This window comes from Lissotriton helveticus, chromosome 2_1 (genome assembly GCF_964261635.1).
Source record: "Lissotriton helveticus chromosome 2_1, aLisHel1.1, whole genome shotgun sequence".
Classification (NCBI taxonomy): Eukaryota; Metazoa; Chordata; class Amphibia; order Caudata; family Salamandridae; genus Lissotriton; species Lissotriton helveticus.
This window is the reverse complement of record NC_136059.1, coordinates 1,023,318,957-1,023,335,032: the sequence shown is the minus strand read 5'-3', so window position 1 is coordinate 1,023,335,032 and position 16,076 is coordinate 1,023,318,957. Positions and strand designations below refer to the sequence as shown.

The window sequence follows — 16,076 nt, the reverse complement described above, 5'->3', positions numbered from 1 at the left end:
ATAGTTCTTCCATCTCATCTCATGCAGCTCGATTATAATGTGATAGGAGGCCCATTGAATTTGCAATTCACCAGTTGTTGGCATGTCCTGTTGCAAGTTGTAACCCTTTTTACTGCAGTGTCAATGCGCTTACTCTCCTTGTCAGGAGGTGGAGCATCCCCAGTGATGTGAGATGCTGCTCTTTTATGCACTGTAGTCATGACTAAGGTGTCTGCAGTAGGATGCCCTCTGATGTAAAGAGGGCTGAAGGTGAAGGCCTGTATTTTCTTTCAATTCTGTGTGTAAGTACCCTTGATTTGACTGAGACTTTAAAAATGTCTTACATACTTTCAGCATAGATAGATACTGAACTGCGCGTTCAGTTCTTGAAAGTGTTTCTACCAGGAAATCAGTTTCCTTCTCTTTAGTCTGCATTGGCAATCTGTGATAGTATGCTTCTCTTTGTATCACAGTATGATAGGAGGAAGTATCATTGGGTGTAGATTTTTTACCTGGGATAGGCGGTTCTATGTCAGTGTCTGGAAGGACCAATTAATCGTCATGTCATGGCTCTGGGCAGTGTTGTGTGTCTCCCTGTGAGTCAGAGTAGTAAACCTCATGCTCAGGGCTGTCTCCTCCCTTCTCTTCCTGAGTGGGTGAGAGACCTTGTGTGTGGTGATAGTTTTTGACTTACTGGCATGAGGCTTGTGGCCCTATGCTCTGTTGCTACTCTTTTTGGTAGCGGATGTGGAACATCGAAGTCCTGACCTTGTCCTATGGAACTCTCCTTCTGATGTCGCTTCTGCTTGAATTCATGATGACCTCCAAAAACATTGCCTTTTTCCTTCTGCATTATTGGTTTTTGTGTTGTCTTTGCCTGTTTCTCAGGCACTGTTGTCATTGCTGAGGAAGGTGTTTTTGTCGTTCGTGTTGTTGCAGCCAAGATTTTCTTTGGCATAGAAGAGTGGCCATGCTCTTTTGTCTTTGTTGTAGTTAAGGGGTGTTTCAATTCTGTATGGGTTGACACCGATCGCTTATTCAGCTTCGACTGTTTGGTGGGCTCCGAAGCATGACACAGGTGCTTTGTCGATGCCGAAGTGTCTGCCGAGTACGTAACTCCCCTTATCCTTGACCGCTGATTGGGATCGAGAATGTTCTCGTCCTGTCTCGGCTCTGAGGTTTACTCTCAGTCTCGACCAGAGTCCGAGGGCTGTGGTGCACCGTGGCATTGAGGGGGAGGTTTATGTCTGATCTTTTTTAAATGGGTCGGTCAACTGTAGTCACAGTCCTTGGTGTCATATTCATTCTGGGCCTGACCCTAGCAGTGGAGCCTGGTGCATAGTGTCTTCGACCTACACATCTGACTCCTCTCCCCTCCAAAACTTATTGGAGGTGATGTAGTGAGGGCTGACGATTAGGTACCCCTTTCCAGTTGTGACATCAGCGTCTATCTCACCATCACTAGTGTGAAGCTGGTGGCCTTCTTCTGGGGTACCCTGCCTCCACTGCCATTGCCATGTAATAAGCCAGTCTACAATCTCATCTCCTTCTCAGTGTCTTTTATTATTATTTTTTAACATTTCTTTTTATTAAACATATATATTTGACAATACATATATAATTTAAGAGGAGGTGAATCAATCCGCATGTACAATTTTACAACAATTTAAGATAGGTCTAGCGTAGGGAAACAACACATTCAAGGTTCAAGAGACTATTCTATTGAGGGAATGGCGGGAGGGTTACATATATTTCCTCTGTACACATTCCATTTCTTCCAAACAGCTAACCATTTTTGGGGACAACCCATTGCTGTGTAAACAGTTTTTTCCCTAAACATGCACCAGTCCATGTCTGTTTTCCACTTCACCTTTGTGGGCGGTGATGTCGCCCCCCCCACAACTGCGCAATGTTTCATTTTGCTATCGTAAATCCCAAGGTAGACCATATTTTGTCTTTACTGGTTAAATCGGTTGGTTCCCATACAGTCAGGAGGCACCTTTTAACTTTAGGATGGACAGCCACCGCTTGACGTCATGTACCCTGCGCTAGTACCTTTGGAAGTGCTCACACTCCCAAATGATATGCATCAAGGTGCCCAGTTGATTACAATTCCTTCTACACTCTCTCCCCTCCACCCTTCCCATGCATACCGAACGGGGTCCTGTGATGTATACTCTGCGCAGTATTTTGAGCTGGACGATATGCAGTCTTGCGGAAATTGCCACCTCCCTCTGGGAAGCCACTGCCTCCTGCCATTCTTCATCGTCCATTTCCAGCCAGTCTCTCACCCAATTCTCCCTCGTCTGTGTAAGGGGATCTAGGGAGTTGTTTGTAAACTTTTTAGAGGTCAGGGAGATGGCTTTCTTAGGTAGGTATCCGTCTAACAACCTGTCTTTTAAAGGCGAGGGCTTTGGGGGGGAGCAGCCTTTCTCCAAATGTGTCCTCAATGCATGCTGAATCTGGAGGTACCTGAAGTACTCAGAGTTGGTCAATTCGTACTCCTGCTGTAGTGCAGCAAACGTTAATATATCGCCCTTCACCCAAAGGTCTCCAATCTCCGAGATCCCTATCAGATCCCAGTTGTTGAACCTCTTTGTATTTCTCAGAGTATCCAGCTGTTCCGAGTCCGAGTGGAGTTGCCAGTGTAAGTTTCCGCTCCCACCCCAGACTTCTGGTCGCCGCGTGCCAGATTTGGACTGAGTGTTTTGTCGGCCCTGTTAGGTGGAATTTCTTGGGATTAGAGTACAAGGCTCTATTGTAGCTTCCCCCAGGCAGTTGCCATCTATCCATGGCATATCCCGGGACATCCAGACTAAGATAGGTGCATTGATTGACGGCTGCTAGAAGAACAGCCCAATAATATTTTTTAAGGTCTGGAAGACCTAGCCCTCCATCATACCAGGTCAAAACCAGTTTATTTAGTGCTATACGGGGTTTTCCCTCCCACAAAAATTGTCGCTGCAATCCCTCGACCTCCTTAAAGTATCTAGCAGGGACCACGTTGGAGGAATTCTGCAGGGCATAGAGGAAATGTGGCAGTGCCATCATCTTAAAGAGAGCAGCCTTCCCCAGCATCGAGGGCGGGAGCCCCTTCCAACTAGCGATATCACATCTTAATCTCTGTAAAAGGGGGAGCAAATTGCGGTCATAACGGCATTGTCTTTTTATTTTTAAATAAGTTGCACGTGGCTCAGTCCACTTCTTTGCACTCTGGTGGCAGAAACAGGTTGCAGGCATCATGGGTTTGGGAGTAGGCATATTCCGCCCCACACTGAGGGTACTTGCTAAAAAGGCTGTCCTTTTTAGACTCCATTACCTGGAGATGAACATTCTCAATTGGATTGTGGGAGGCAATGATGTCGAACTCGGCTGCTTCCGATTGACTCCTACACGGTTCCAACGGTCGCAGGAGCCGTCTATATGTTTTTGTTGTTGATTCTCGATATGTTGGAGCCCTTAGGCATCCTGAGGCTACATGGGGGTGAAACTCTACAGAGCTTCAACGAGGTCCGTCTGAGTCTGATGGTGGAAAAAAATAATCGAACAAAGGAGCTGTTGAATATATGCATTGCCTTGAGGAGGAAATACGCCAACCACAAAATACATCCTTGAGAAAAAAAATTGCAGAGTCTAAGTCCAACACTAGATGGCAGGAGTATTCAAAGCATGTCTATCTACAGCCAACACATGCTACAAATTAAGTGTTTCCTCTTACCCAAAAAAATAAAAGCGCTTGAATTGGCTTTGGTGTTGCTTGGAGTCCTTTCCTTAGTGGCAGCATTGTATTTGAATTATACTTATATATATATATATATAAAAAAAGATATATATATATATATATATATATTCACTGAAAAAACCATAGGTTATAGACCATATATAGTTAGGAATTAGCATTTACAAAACCTTGAAAATTCACTGAAAAAACCATAGGTTATAGACCATATATAGTTAGGAATTAGCATTTAAAAAACCTTATTTTACTCACACAAAACCATTGAAATTCCATATATAGTTAGTTGCACTAACTATATATCGCGCACCCGCAATCCACTGCTGATCATGTCACATATTACATCATTCATGACATGGTCAGTGACATCACTGATGACATCACTGATGACATCTCAAATGACATCACTGATGACATCACTGATGACAACATCCAGTGACTGTATGTTTCTGTAAAGTTAAAATATGTCTTACATATTGAAGAATGAGTGGATGTATAAGTGTCTGGATGAAGGATTTAGTAGGTGCGTGACTGACTGTATGAGTGAGTGATTAAATGTGTCTCACTGAATGCATGGGTTAGTGACTAAACTGTCTTAATTTGTGCATCATTATGTCTGTTGTTCTGTAAACTGCTGCATGTGTTGATCATTAGCTATACGAGAGGCTATATGTGTTATTAATTGGTTGCCCAAGTATTTCTATGGGAGATTGAGTTTGTGTGGGGGTGGCTGGAAGGTGTGTGACTCTATGCATAGATGTGTGAGCAGTTTATTCACTAGGTGTATGAGTTCAAGAGTGCATGTGGAAACAGCTACATGGGCAGTTGACTGTGTGCATGAGTGTATTGATGAGTGAATGGATATCTCAATGCTACATGTCATAGTAAGTACATATGTAAAACACAGTACATGTGAGAGTTGGCATATATAAATAACTGTGCATGAGAGCCACTGAATGAGTGAGTGGTTGTATCGATCATTGTGAACTTGTATCAGGGATTGTATAAGAGAGTAAATATGTGTTAGTATATGTTTCAATAAGTAAGGTGTGTTTAACTGTATAGTTGAAGAAATGGAGGTGAGATTGTTTCTTTGCATGACTGACTGGGTGTGTGAGTAACTCCATGGATGAGTGGCAGTGTGTGAGTGTCTGTATACACTGAGTGTATCTAAGGTTATATGAGAGTCTGAAGAGGTTTATCGTATTAGCACAAGAATGATGTCAAATGAGATGTCATCAGTGATGTCATCAGTGATGTCATTTGAGATGTCATCAGTGATGTCATCAGTGATGTCACTGACCATGTCATGAATGATGTAATATGTGACATGATCAGCAGTGGATTGCGGGTGCGCGATATATAGTTAGTGCAACTAACTATATATGGAATTTCAATGGTTTTGTGTGAGTAAAATAAGGTTTTTTAAATGCTAATTCCTAACTATATATGGTCTATAACCTATGGTTTTTTCAGTGAATTTTCAAGGTTTTGTAAATGCTAATTCCTAACTATATATGGTCTATAACCTATGGTTTTTTCAGTGAATTTCAATGGTTTTTTAATAGCAAATATCATAAGCTGTCGAATGTCAAGTACGTGGTAAGTGAAAACATTTTCGTGTTTATGCACACTGATCTGCTTTGAATGGTGCCCCCCCCCCTCATTTCTATTAGGAGTACTCTCTCTTTGCAGATAGTGAAAGGTAGTTAACGCAGGCGTTTGCCCCCGTTGTAATCCGTCGTGCCTGCTTCTCTCTCCATTTGATTGATTAATATCCAAGTATTTACTGTTTTAGAATTAGTTCTCTTTGGTTCATTCTCTATTTACAAACAAACACAGAGTCGCAATACTCTGTTTAGTCTTTGCAGATAACGAAAAATCGTGTAAAAAAAAAGAAAAGGAATCGAGCAAAATCAGTAGGCCACTAATGGGATCTCTTTTTGACCTCGCTAAAATAGAAACATTAGGAACAACCCCTCATGACAAATACAAAACTAGTGAGATGAACTGAACTCCACACAATGATGGCTGCAAAACAGCTCGGCTCCGCCACCCACCCCGCCCAAAATAACGATAAAGAACGGCTGCCATGATTGGTTGCGGAATGACCACGACGGAGCTACGAAATGGTGCTGCTCTCATGCTAACCCCAGCTTCAGTCTGAAACATCCAGAAACACTGTAGACTACCAATTCGATCAGTTCCGGTAGCGCCCCAATGTAACCCGGTAGAGAAGAACTAGCCCTCCCCTCTTTGACTGATGGTTCTTGTTGCCTGTCCCTTCTGTTGCCATTTAACAGAACTATTTAGCCTGCTGAAAGGGGTTGTGTTCCGACCGCTGGTTGGTGGAGACATTTTGACTATATTCTGTACCTGCGTTGTCGCGTAATGCGTCATATGACGCGCCGCGTTAGCGCATCCGGAAGTCCTCCGGGGTGCGCAGCGCGTAACGTAAGCATAACAAGTCATGTGACTTGTTAATAAAACTTTTCATTGGTTCATTTTACTTTTCTTATTGTAATGATGAAAGGCTTGGTCATATGACCTAAAAATTACGCTTTTCATTACTTCCGAACATTATTTTTTCTTAAATATATGTTATAATGTTCCAGGCTAATGTACTTTCCCGGAAATTTTACAACTGTCCTGCAAGTAAAATATATTCTTTTTTCGAGAAAAAGAGCGTTTCTTCGTCCCATGACGGAGCCGTTGAGCAAAAGAGGGTCGACCTGCTGTCTTAGTCGCCGATACGCCTGAATATGAGATTCTTATCGATCACTTTATGTTGCAGGAATAGAAAACACAACAGCCCTTGACCATTTATCTTTACTGCGTTCCTTCGTATTATACCTTTTACCCTTCATGTAATTGGTCTGCTTTATTTCACTTGCCTTTTAATGATTCTAAAACAGTCACTATTATTAAAAACTTTACCAATGTATATACTACTACCATGTTTTCTTTTAAAAACCTTTATTGTGAAAATGTCATTATACAAATACGAGCCTATAACCACGTGGGCCTGCCACAGAGCAAACTGTAATCGTATATGATGAATAGACATTTACACTGTAGAGGAACGTAACGGGCGGGCCATTAGGTTACAAGAACTAAGGTGTCTAACAGTTACGGAATCGGTGGACGTACATTTTATAATAAAAATACGACAGGGCCAGTTACAATAAAATTATCTAGATATACATTTGCGGGCAAGTACCATGGGTGACGTTAATTCGAACTTTTCAACAGTACAGTAATCAATAACACATCAGAACTTAATATCAATAGGGATGTCGAAATAGTCAATCAATTCTCGTCCCCGCCCGCCATGTGCTTCAAAACTGCATACGTATCTCGTGATTTCAAGGTTCTGCAACCAGTACACAACAAGGAGTTACGAGTCCCATTTATTCCGGCGCCATTTTGGGCGAGGACGGGCAGGTCCAGGATATAGTCAAAATGTCTCTACCAACCATCGACTATGATGATGTTCATATGCTGTATTTATTAGAGTAACACTCATCTGTCCACATGAAATTAATTTGCCACAATCTAAACATGTCATTTTAATCTTTCCAAAGTTCTTCTAAATATTTGGGACCGTTTCCCTTGCCTCTGAAGCTCACTTCTTTGATGAATGTACTAGCAGGTCAGGGGTTCTCCTCCAAATCTCTCTTTTATGCAGCACTATAATTAATTGGTGCCACCTCTCCATATGACGATGCATGGTATAGTTACCACAACTATATTTTTTTTCGGTTCCTCTGGAGAGTTCATCGTGGCAGATGAAGCGTGTAACGTACCGGGCATTTACCTTTTTTTGCATGTACAGGAAAGGAAAAAAAAATCGAGCGTCCGAGTTCTAAGGTGTCCCAGGGCCATTTTAGTGGACCAGGCCCAAATCCAAAGAACAGGCCGCCATTTTGAGAGTCCTCTTGCAGCCGCCTGTCGCTGTAGCATCAAGAGCAGCCGAAACTCAGCTGAATGGCAACTGAAACGGTAAAGGGGCGCCCCACTACAGCAGACGAGCCTCCACCTAGGAAGGCCCATTCACGCCGGCTCCCCCCCCCTTCGGGCACCCCACGCCGTTATTCGGAGCAGTATTGTAGGATGGCCACACCAGTGCGGCAACTTGCTAGACATCACCTCGGTGGTAACCGAATCTCAACGCCTTGTGGTGTCTTCTATTCAAAAAACATTGTTATGCTGCCTTCGACCTATTCGCCGCAAGTGCGCACACAACTCAACTGCATAGCTTGCTAGACACCACCTCGGTGCCATCCGGATCTTGGAATGTCAGCACCTTTTGGTGTCTTCTCTTCAGAAAATATTGTTGCGCTGCCTTTGGCCCCATTCGCACATCAGTCCGCTACTGACGCCATCTCACAGGCTAATGGGGCGCCCCACGCCGACTTTCAGCATTGTAGAATGACCACACCAGTACAGCAACTTGCTAGACATCACCTCGGTGCCATCCGGATCTCGGCGCCCCACTGCAGATGAAGTGCCTCTCAACTATGAAACCACCACGGTGACATCCGGATCTTGGCGCGTTGTGCTGCCTTCGGCCTATTCGCACATCGGTCCGCTACTGACGCCATCTCACAGGCTAATGGGGCGACCCACGCCGAGTTTCAGCATTGTAGGATGACCACACCAGTACAGCAACTTGCTAGACATCACCTCGGTGCCATCCGAATCTTGGCATCTCAACGCCTAGTGGTATCTTCCATACAAAAAATATTGTTACGCTGCCTTTGGCCCCATTCGCACATCAGTCCGCAACTTAGACATCACCTCGGTGCCATCCGGATCTTGGCATCTCAGCGCCTTGTGGTGTCAGTCAGAAAATATTGTTGCGCTGCCTTTGGCCCCATTCGCACATCGGTCCGCTACTGACGCCATCTCACAGGCCAACGGGGCGCCCCACACCGACTTTCAACATTGTAGGATGGCCACAGAAGTGCGACAACTTACTAGACACCACCTCGGTGCCATCCGGATCTTGGCGCGTTGTGCTGCCTTCGGCCTATTCGCACATCGGTCCGCTACTGACGCCATCTCACAGGCCAACGGGGCGCCCCACGCCGACTTTCAGCATTGTTGGATGGCCACACCAGTGCGGCAACTTACTAGACACCACCTCGGTGCCATCCGGATCTTGGCGCGTTGTGCTGCCTTCGGCCTATTCGCACATCGGTCCGCTACTGACGCAAACTCACAGGCCAACGGGGCGCCCCACGCCGACTTTCAGCATTGTAGGATGGCCACACCAGTGCTGCAACTTGCTGGACACCACCTCGGTGCCATCCGGATCTTGGCGCGTTGTATTGCCTTCGGCCTATTCGCACATCGGTCCGCTACTGACGCCGCCTCACGTGCCAACGTATTTTCTACGCATTTTATACCCTATGCCGCATAACAGGTCATGTGACTTGTTTATAAAACTTTTCATTGGTTCATTTTACTTTTGGTTTCCTAATGATGGAAGGCTTGATCATATGACCTAAAAACAACACTTTTCATTGGATGAAAACTTTATTTTTTTTCCCAAACGATGAAAGCCCCACCTTGTTTCTGGATGTTTCAGACTAAACTGGCGTCAGCATGAGAGCACCACCATCTCGTAGCTCCATCGTGGTCAGTCCGCGAGCAATCATGGCAGCCGCTCCCCACCAGAAGCCTGCAGGAGTCGGGGCCCCCAAAACTTTTGATGAATTCTCAAGGCGGAGGGGACGCTTTCGAGAATGGGGTCCAAGACCTAGCAGACAAGCGTCCGATTTCCAAGGTGTCCCAGGGCCATTTCAGTGGACCAGGCCCAAAAAGGAAAGAGCCTGCCGCCATTTTGAGAGTCCTGTGACAGCCGCCTATCGCTGCACCGCAAGAGTGGGCGCAACTCAGCTGAATTGCGGCTTTTGACACAGTGGACCAAAAACGGACGGAATGGCAACTGAAACGGTAAAGGGGCGCCCCACTACAACAGATGACACTCCACCTGGAGAGGCCCGTTCACGCCGCCTCCCCCGGGGCGCCCCACGCCGTTATTCGGAGCAGCATTGTAGGATACCAAAACCAGTGCGGCAACTTACTGGACATCACCTTGGTGCCATCGTTCTGCTGCCTTGGAACTATTCGCACAACAGTTTGCTACTGATGACCCACCCCCCGCGACGCCCCACGCCGTTATTTGCTGGGTGGCAACTTACTAGACATCACTTTCGTGTCATCTAGATTTCGGCGCGTTCTGCTGCCTTGGAACTATTCGCACAACAGTTTGCTACTGATGACCCACCCCCCGCGACGCCCCACGCCGGAAATCTGGACGTTGTGCTGCGTTGGGACTATTCGCACAGCCGACCGCTACTTCGTTGTTTTTCCCTAAAAATGTTTATATGTTATTACTATTTTTGTTTTCTTGTATATATTTATAAATTATTAAAGTTTTATAATCTTACTACTTTGTCGGAGTGCTATATATTTTTAATGTGACACATAATTGTAAAAACTTTCATGTACAAAGAGTCATCCCTGGAATCTTCCGCTTCACGCTCGGTCCCCTCCCCAATCACAATACAGGATGGTTTTCAGATAATAGCAACGCTTCTGCTGTGACGGATCTCATCGAGTGTGGGCCTTGATCTACTATAACTCCTTTGAAGAGGGGTGATTCTTTACAGCTGTGGCCATAAACTACATCTGCAGGGCTAGCTGATAGCCTAGGACCGGCCTGGACAATCGGACACAGAGGAAAAGAAGTGTCAGAGGGTGCGGTAGTGAATAGGGCGAAAGGGAGGTGTCGGGCGGGCACAGGGTGTGATTCTCAGGGAAGAGCAGCGCAGATGGGGGGAGGTTTATTACCCATGCATAAGACAGAGAGCGGGGGTGACCACTGCCTGGGTGAGATGCTTGCGAGGGTGGGGAGCCATGCTAAGGATCGACCGCGTGCACAGAGTGGGTCTGGTCAAGGCATCTAAAATGGCTGCCGTGCACGACAAAAGTGTGGCATTTGAAAAAAGACAAGATGGCGCAGACAATGTTTTTCAACACTTCCTGATTTCCTTCGAATCGAACGTTAACAGACGTTGGGGCATATTACCAAAGTTAAGCGATATTTATCCCTAACGATGCATTGCAAAGATTTTTTTACCGTCAGAAATTATCGCAGATAAACCTTGCTATTATCAAGGTTTATCGCAAATACGATAAAAAACGACCGCAATGCATTAATATCGCTGAAAACTCAGCGATATTCATGCATTACCGAGCTAATGCTCTTAGCCATGTTATCCACCTCCCATTGGATAACATGGCTAAGAACTGCTCAGGGCAGCTGTTACTTTTTGGAGATATTCGCGCTTATCTCGAATATTTCCAAAAGTTGATAATAGGAGATAGCGATGTTAGCGACTGTTTCCAGTCGCTAACATCTTGGCATGCCCACTTTGCATGTCATTAGTGATAAATATCACTCACATGCAAAGTGGGGCCCAAGATGGTCGCTATCTCCTACTAGCCGTCGCTAACTGGTGTTAGCAACAGCTAGGTAATACAGATATAATTTTATCTCCGCGAAGCGGAGCGCTGTTACAGATATATATCTTGTTTTTGAACGTTAATTTCTCAAAATGCACTGAAGCACATATATTGAGACCTAGCAAAGGCACATCGGGCTACCAGTCCCTAATATTTTACCAAGTTTCGTGCAAATCCATTCAGCCGTTCGATTATTATTATTATTTATTTTTTTTGCCCCGCGGGGCCCTTTTAAAACCTCCACATCAAACCTAGGGGGTCAGCGAGGATCTACTATGCCCCCTTATGGTCATTTGCCCCTTCGCTTTGGCCTCCTCTTGTCTCTCGATCCTACCGAGAGACAAGATGGCGGCCGCTACGTACTGTTTGGAATGTTTACAGACACCGGAGAGCCAATCAGCTTCGCTTCGCAAAGCTCCGTAACGCGAAAAGTACGCGAAGCGGTGCGCTGTTACAGATATATATCTTTTTTTGAACGTTAATTTCTCAAAATCCACTGAAGCACATATATTGAGACCTAGCAAAGGCACATCGGGCTACCAGTCCCTACAATTTTGCCAAGTTTCGTGCAAATCCATTCAGCCGTTCGATTATTATTATTATTTTTTTTTTTTGCCCCGCGGGGCCCTTTTAAAACCTCCACATCAAACCTAGGGGGTCAGCGAGGATCTACTATTCCCCCTTATGGTCATTTGCCCCTTCGCTTTGGCCTCCTCTTGTCTCTCGATCCTACCGAGAGACAAGATGGCGGCCGCTACGGACTGTTTGGAATGTTGACAGACGCCGGAGAACCAATCAGCTTCGCTTCACAAAGCTCCGTTGCGCGAAAAGTACGCGTCCTGGAGCGCTGCCCGGTCCGCTGTTACAGATATATATCTTTTTTTAAACGTTAATTTCTCAAAATCCACTGTAGCACATATATTGAGACCTACAAAAGGCACATCGGGCTACCAGTCCCTACAATTTTGCCAAGTTTCGTGCAAATCCATTCAGCCGTTCGGGCTAAAAGTGAGGCCAACCGCCCTATGGAAAACTCAATGTTAAAAACACGTTTTGGGACCCCCCTTTTTTCTCGACCCCCCCTGGACGAACCCCCCCCAATTTTCAGGGGCTGCTCAGAAACAAAATGTGCCATTTTCCTGAAAATTTCAGCCAATTCCGTCCACAAACGCCAAAGTTATTAGACATAGAATTTTCAAAAAACCCATAGAGAAAAAATCCTAACTATATATACCTACTGGCGACCGCCAGTAGGTAATAAACATATACACCCACACACACATATATATATAGACATATACAGTCACTGAGATGATCACTAGGCACATGGGAGAAAATGGGTCTTACTCACTATTGTAAATGAATAACAAGCATATATGCGTACATTACAAGACGCATTTTTAACATGAGATGCAATGGAATGTAAGTGAAAACCCAAATTGTCATAAACTGCACATGTAGGCACAAGTAATGTGTTACCACATTTGCCTATCTACTTCTGTACTTTTTTTAAATAGTCCCATATCATTTTATGAAAACTTCAATTGATACCAACAAGACCACACTATTAAAGATCATTCATCTCCATTACTTTGATGGGATCTTTAATTTTTTGTACTTTCACTTGAAGTCTTAATGAATGATAACTAATCATTTAATATTATTAGCGTTAAAGCTGATATTATCAACAGAAAGGACACTTACATGAGGAGCATCTCCGACAGCCTGACTCACATGGCACACATTCTGCATAATCTGGGTCCTCCACTTCCCCTGAACATAAAAAAAGAGACCTGATGAAATGAAATCTGATGATTTTTTTAATGTACATTTATCTCTAATGCAATGCCAAAACATCAAGCATTACATTTTAATCTATAAAAGTAGAGAAGGGCTTTATGGGAGAAATACGTATACAGGGAGGAGCAGATCTTGAAACCTATATCAAACCACCATTATGTTGTAAGAAAATGATTTTTATTTGTTGCTTCTGGAGTTCTAAACATGGTACCAGCACAACATTGATCTGATATTGATAGGTTTTATCTATGTTACAGCCATATAATCAACGATGGACCCTCTGTGTCTCTTTGCCACAAAGGCCTGTTAACCCCAAAGACCTAAACTGCTGCTGTCCACCATTTCATATCAATGCAATATCATTTCCAAAGGAAAATGTGTTTGGAAAGTGGCAGACTGACCATTATGCGTATTGGGAAAGTGCTTAATTAGCTAGTTGTATCAAGGGCTTCAGCCTCATGGCAAAATGCTCATATGGGCGGCTTCATTGCACATGATCATTGAATACGTGCTGGGACCAGCATCCCAACAACATGTGATAGTAACAAGGCCCAGACTGCCTGTTTATTCCACTAGCAATTTACCTGGTAGGCTGGAGAATGTGGAGGCAATTTTGTAGGGCACCAGGCTGATGCTGGCACCTCAGTCACTTTCTCCACCTTCTCCATTGGATTACACCAGATGTGGAAGGGCGTTTGGGGGTGCTTCATGAGATTGAAAATACCATAGGTTTCAGGGACAGTATAGTTAGAAATTAGAATTTAACAAACCTTCGAAATTCACTGAAAAAAGCATAGGCTTCAGGGATGTTTTATTTAGAAATTAACATTTAAAAAACCTTGAAATTCACTGAAAAACCCACAGATTTCAGGGACATTATAGTTAGTTGGACATTTCACTCGTACAAAACCAGAGAAATTCTGCCATTATAGTTAGTTCAGCTAACTATAAATCGCTCGCCAGCAATGCACTGCTAATGAAATCACATATGACATGGTCAGTGACATTACTCATGACATAACTGATGACATCTCAAATTACATCACTGGGGCTGTGGGGGGAGCCCGCAAGACCCCCTGACCTAAATAAATTATAGCCCCGGGGAAGTGGCGGTCACAGTTGACATCCAAACAGCAGGCACCTTTTCGGGTTTTCCTTGGCAGGTCGTAGTTTTAGATTTTGTTGAGTTCTTCAGGGGTACACTGAGAGTCCTAACATAATTAGCCAGGCTGTGAAGGATCAATTGGACTCCAACTCCCTTCCACCAGGTAATGTATTGTTGCAGTATGTGGATGATCTTTTGATTGCGTTGAAGATGGATGTAAAGAAGCTACAGTAAAATTGTTGCTGTGTTTGGCTCAACATGGACACAAAGTGTCCCTTTCCAAATTTCAATATTGTCGACAGGAGTTCATCTATTTAGGTCACCTACTGTCGAAGGAGGGCTGGAAACTAACTGCTGAGCGTATTAATGCCATAGTTAACATGTGTGTTCCAAAGATCCATAGGGATGTACGAGCCTTCATAGGCATTACTTCCTATTGTCATCATTGGATACTGAACTTTGTTTTACTAATAAAGCCCTTGCTCTTTCTAACAACTAAAGATGTGCATGAATCTTTGACTTGGACACCTGCATGTTAACTACAATCTTTTGAGCAATTGAAGGTTGAGCTTTGCTTGGCTCCTGTGCTTGGCACATCTGATTACAACAAGCCGTTTGTGTTATACGTACACAAGTCGGCCGGTTGTGCGCTTTCTGTCTTAACACAGGCCTTTGTAGGTAAGCAAAGGCGGAGTGCGTACTTTTCAGCTGTGCATGAGCGTGTCGCGAAGGCCCTCCCGACCTGTTTAAGAGCGACCACGGCTGTGACCGTCTCTATTGGATAATTGGCAGGGCTTGTTCTTGATACTGATCTCACAGTTATGGCACCTCATGCTGTGGATACGCTTTTGAACAGAACAAAGACACAGCACCTTACCAGTGCACAACTGACTGGCTATGAGCTAACACGTTTTGCACCACATATTATGATTAAATGATGTGCCACTCTAAACCCTGCCATGTTACTACCCCTCCCTTTGGAGAGTGAGGAAATAGACATACATGATTGTATGTTTCGGACGGAAGAGGAGACGAAGGATGGGTAGACTTTACTGATGTTCCCTTATCTGACCCCCAAGGGGAACTCTATGTCGATGGTTCCTGTTTTAAATTACTGGATGGCACCACAACTGCTGGTAATGCAATCACAACACTGCACACGATAGTTGAGGCATCCCGAGTTCCCTATCAGTCGGCTCAAGCTACAGAGTTGGTAGCTTTGATTTGAGTCTGCGAGTTGAGTCAGGGATTGGCAGTCAATATTTACACTGACAGTCAGTATGCCTTCGGAGTCGCTCATAATTTTGGGTGGCTCTGGGCCGAGAGAGGATTTCTCACTTCCTATGATTCAAAGATTAAGCTTGGCACTTTAATGAATAGACTTTTGTCGACTTTAACACTACCCAAGAAACTGGCAATAGTGAAGTGTAGCGCTCACAAAGCAATTACCGATGATGTAGGAAGGGGAAATGCTTTTGCAGATCAAACAGCCAAGGAAACTGACCGATCTAAGATGAAAAAGATGTTTGTAGCAGGTCCTGCTAGATGGGTACCAGAAGTTTTGATGTTCGAGTACACCCTAGATAACATGAGGGAGATACAAAGTGAGGTGACGGTTGAGGAATTGGCAATATGGCAGGAAAGTACAGCGCAATTGGATGATGATGGGTGCTGGATAGATAAATCGGGGAAGCAGAGATGGATGCTGCCAGATGCATATGGACCGGTCCATATTAGTGCTAGGGGAATTTGTAAGTTGCTAGACCCTGTATGGCAGGATGATAATATCCCAAAGACGGGCTGCCCATTTAGTAAAACATTGCATGGTGTGTAAGCTGTACAATCCTGGAGATATTCTATTCCCACACCTCCCGGCATCTTTGCACCCCCTTCTTTCCCTTTCAAAGTCCTTCAAATGGA

At 44.4% G+C, this 16,076-nt stretch overlaps 1 protein-coding gene across 1 annotated transcript in view; it reads right to left on the bottom strand.

Moving 5' to 3' along the window:
- PCSK5 (proprotein convertase subtilisin/kexin type 5) overlaps positions 1 to 16,076 on the bottom strand; it is a 1,700,773-nt gene that overhangs the window by 199,765 nt on the left and 1,484,932 nt on the right. Inside the window, exon 24 of the mRNA XM_078675787.1 lies at positions 12,956 to 13,024. Within this exon, the coding sequence (XP_078531913.1) occupies positions 12,956 to 13,024 (69 nt within the window). The remainder of the gene's footprint in view (positions 1 to 12,955; positions 13,025 to 16,076) is intronic.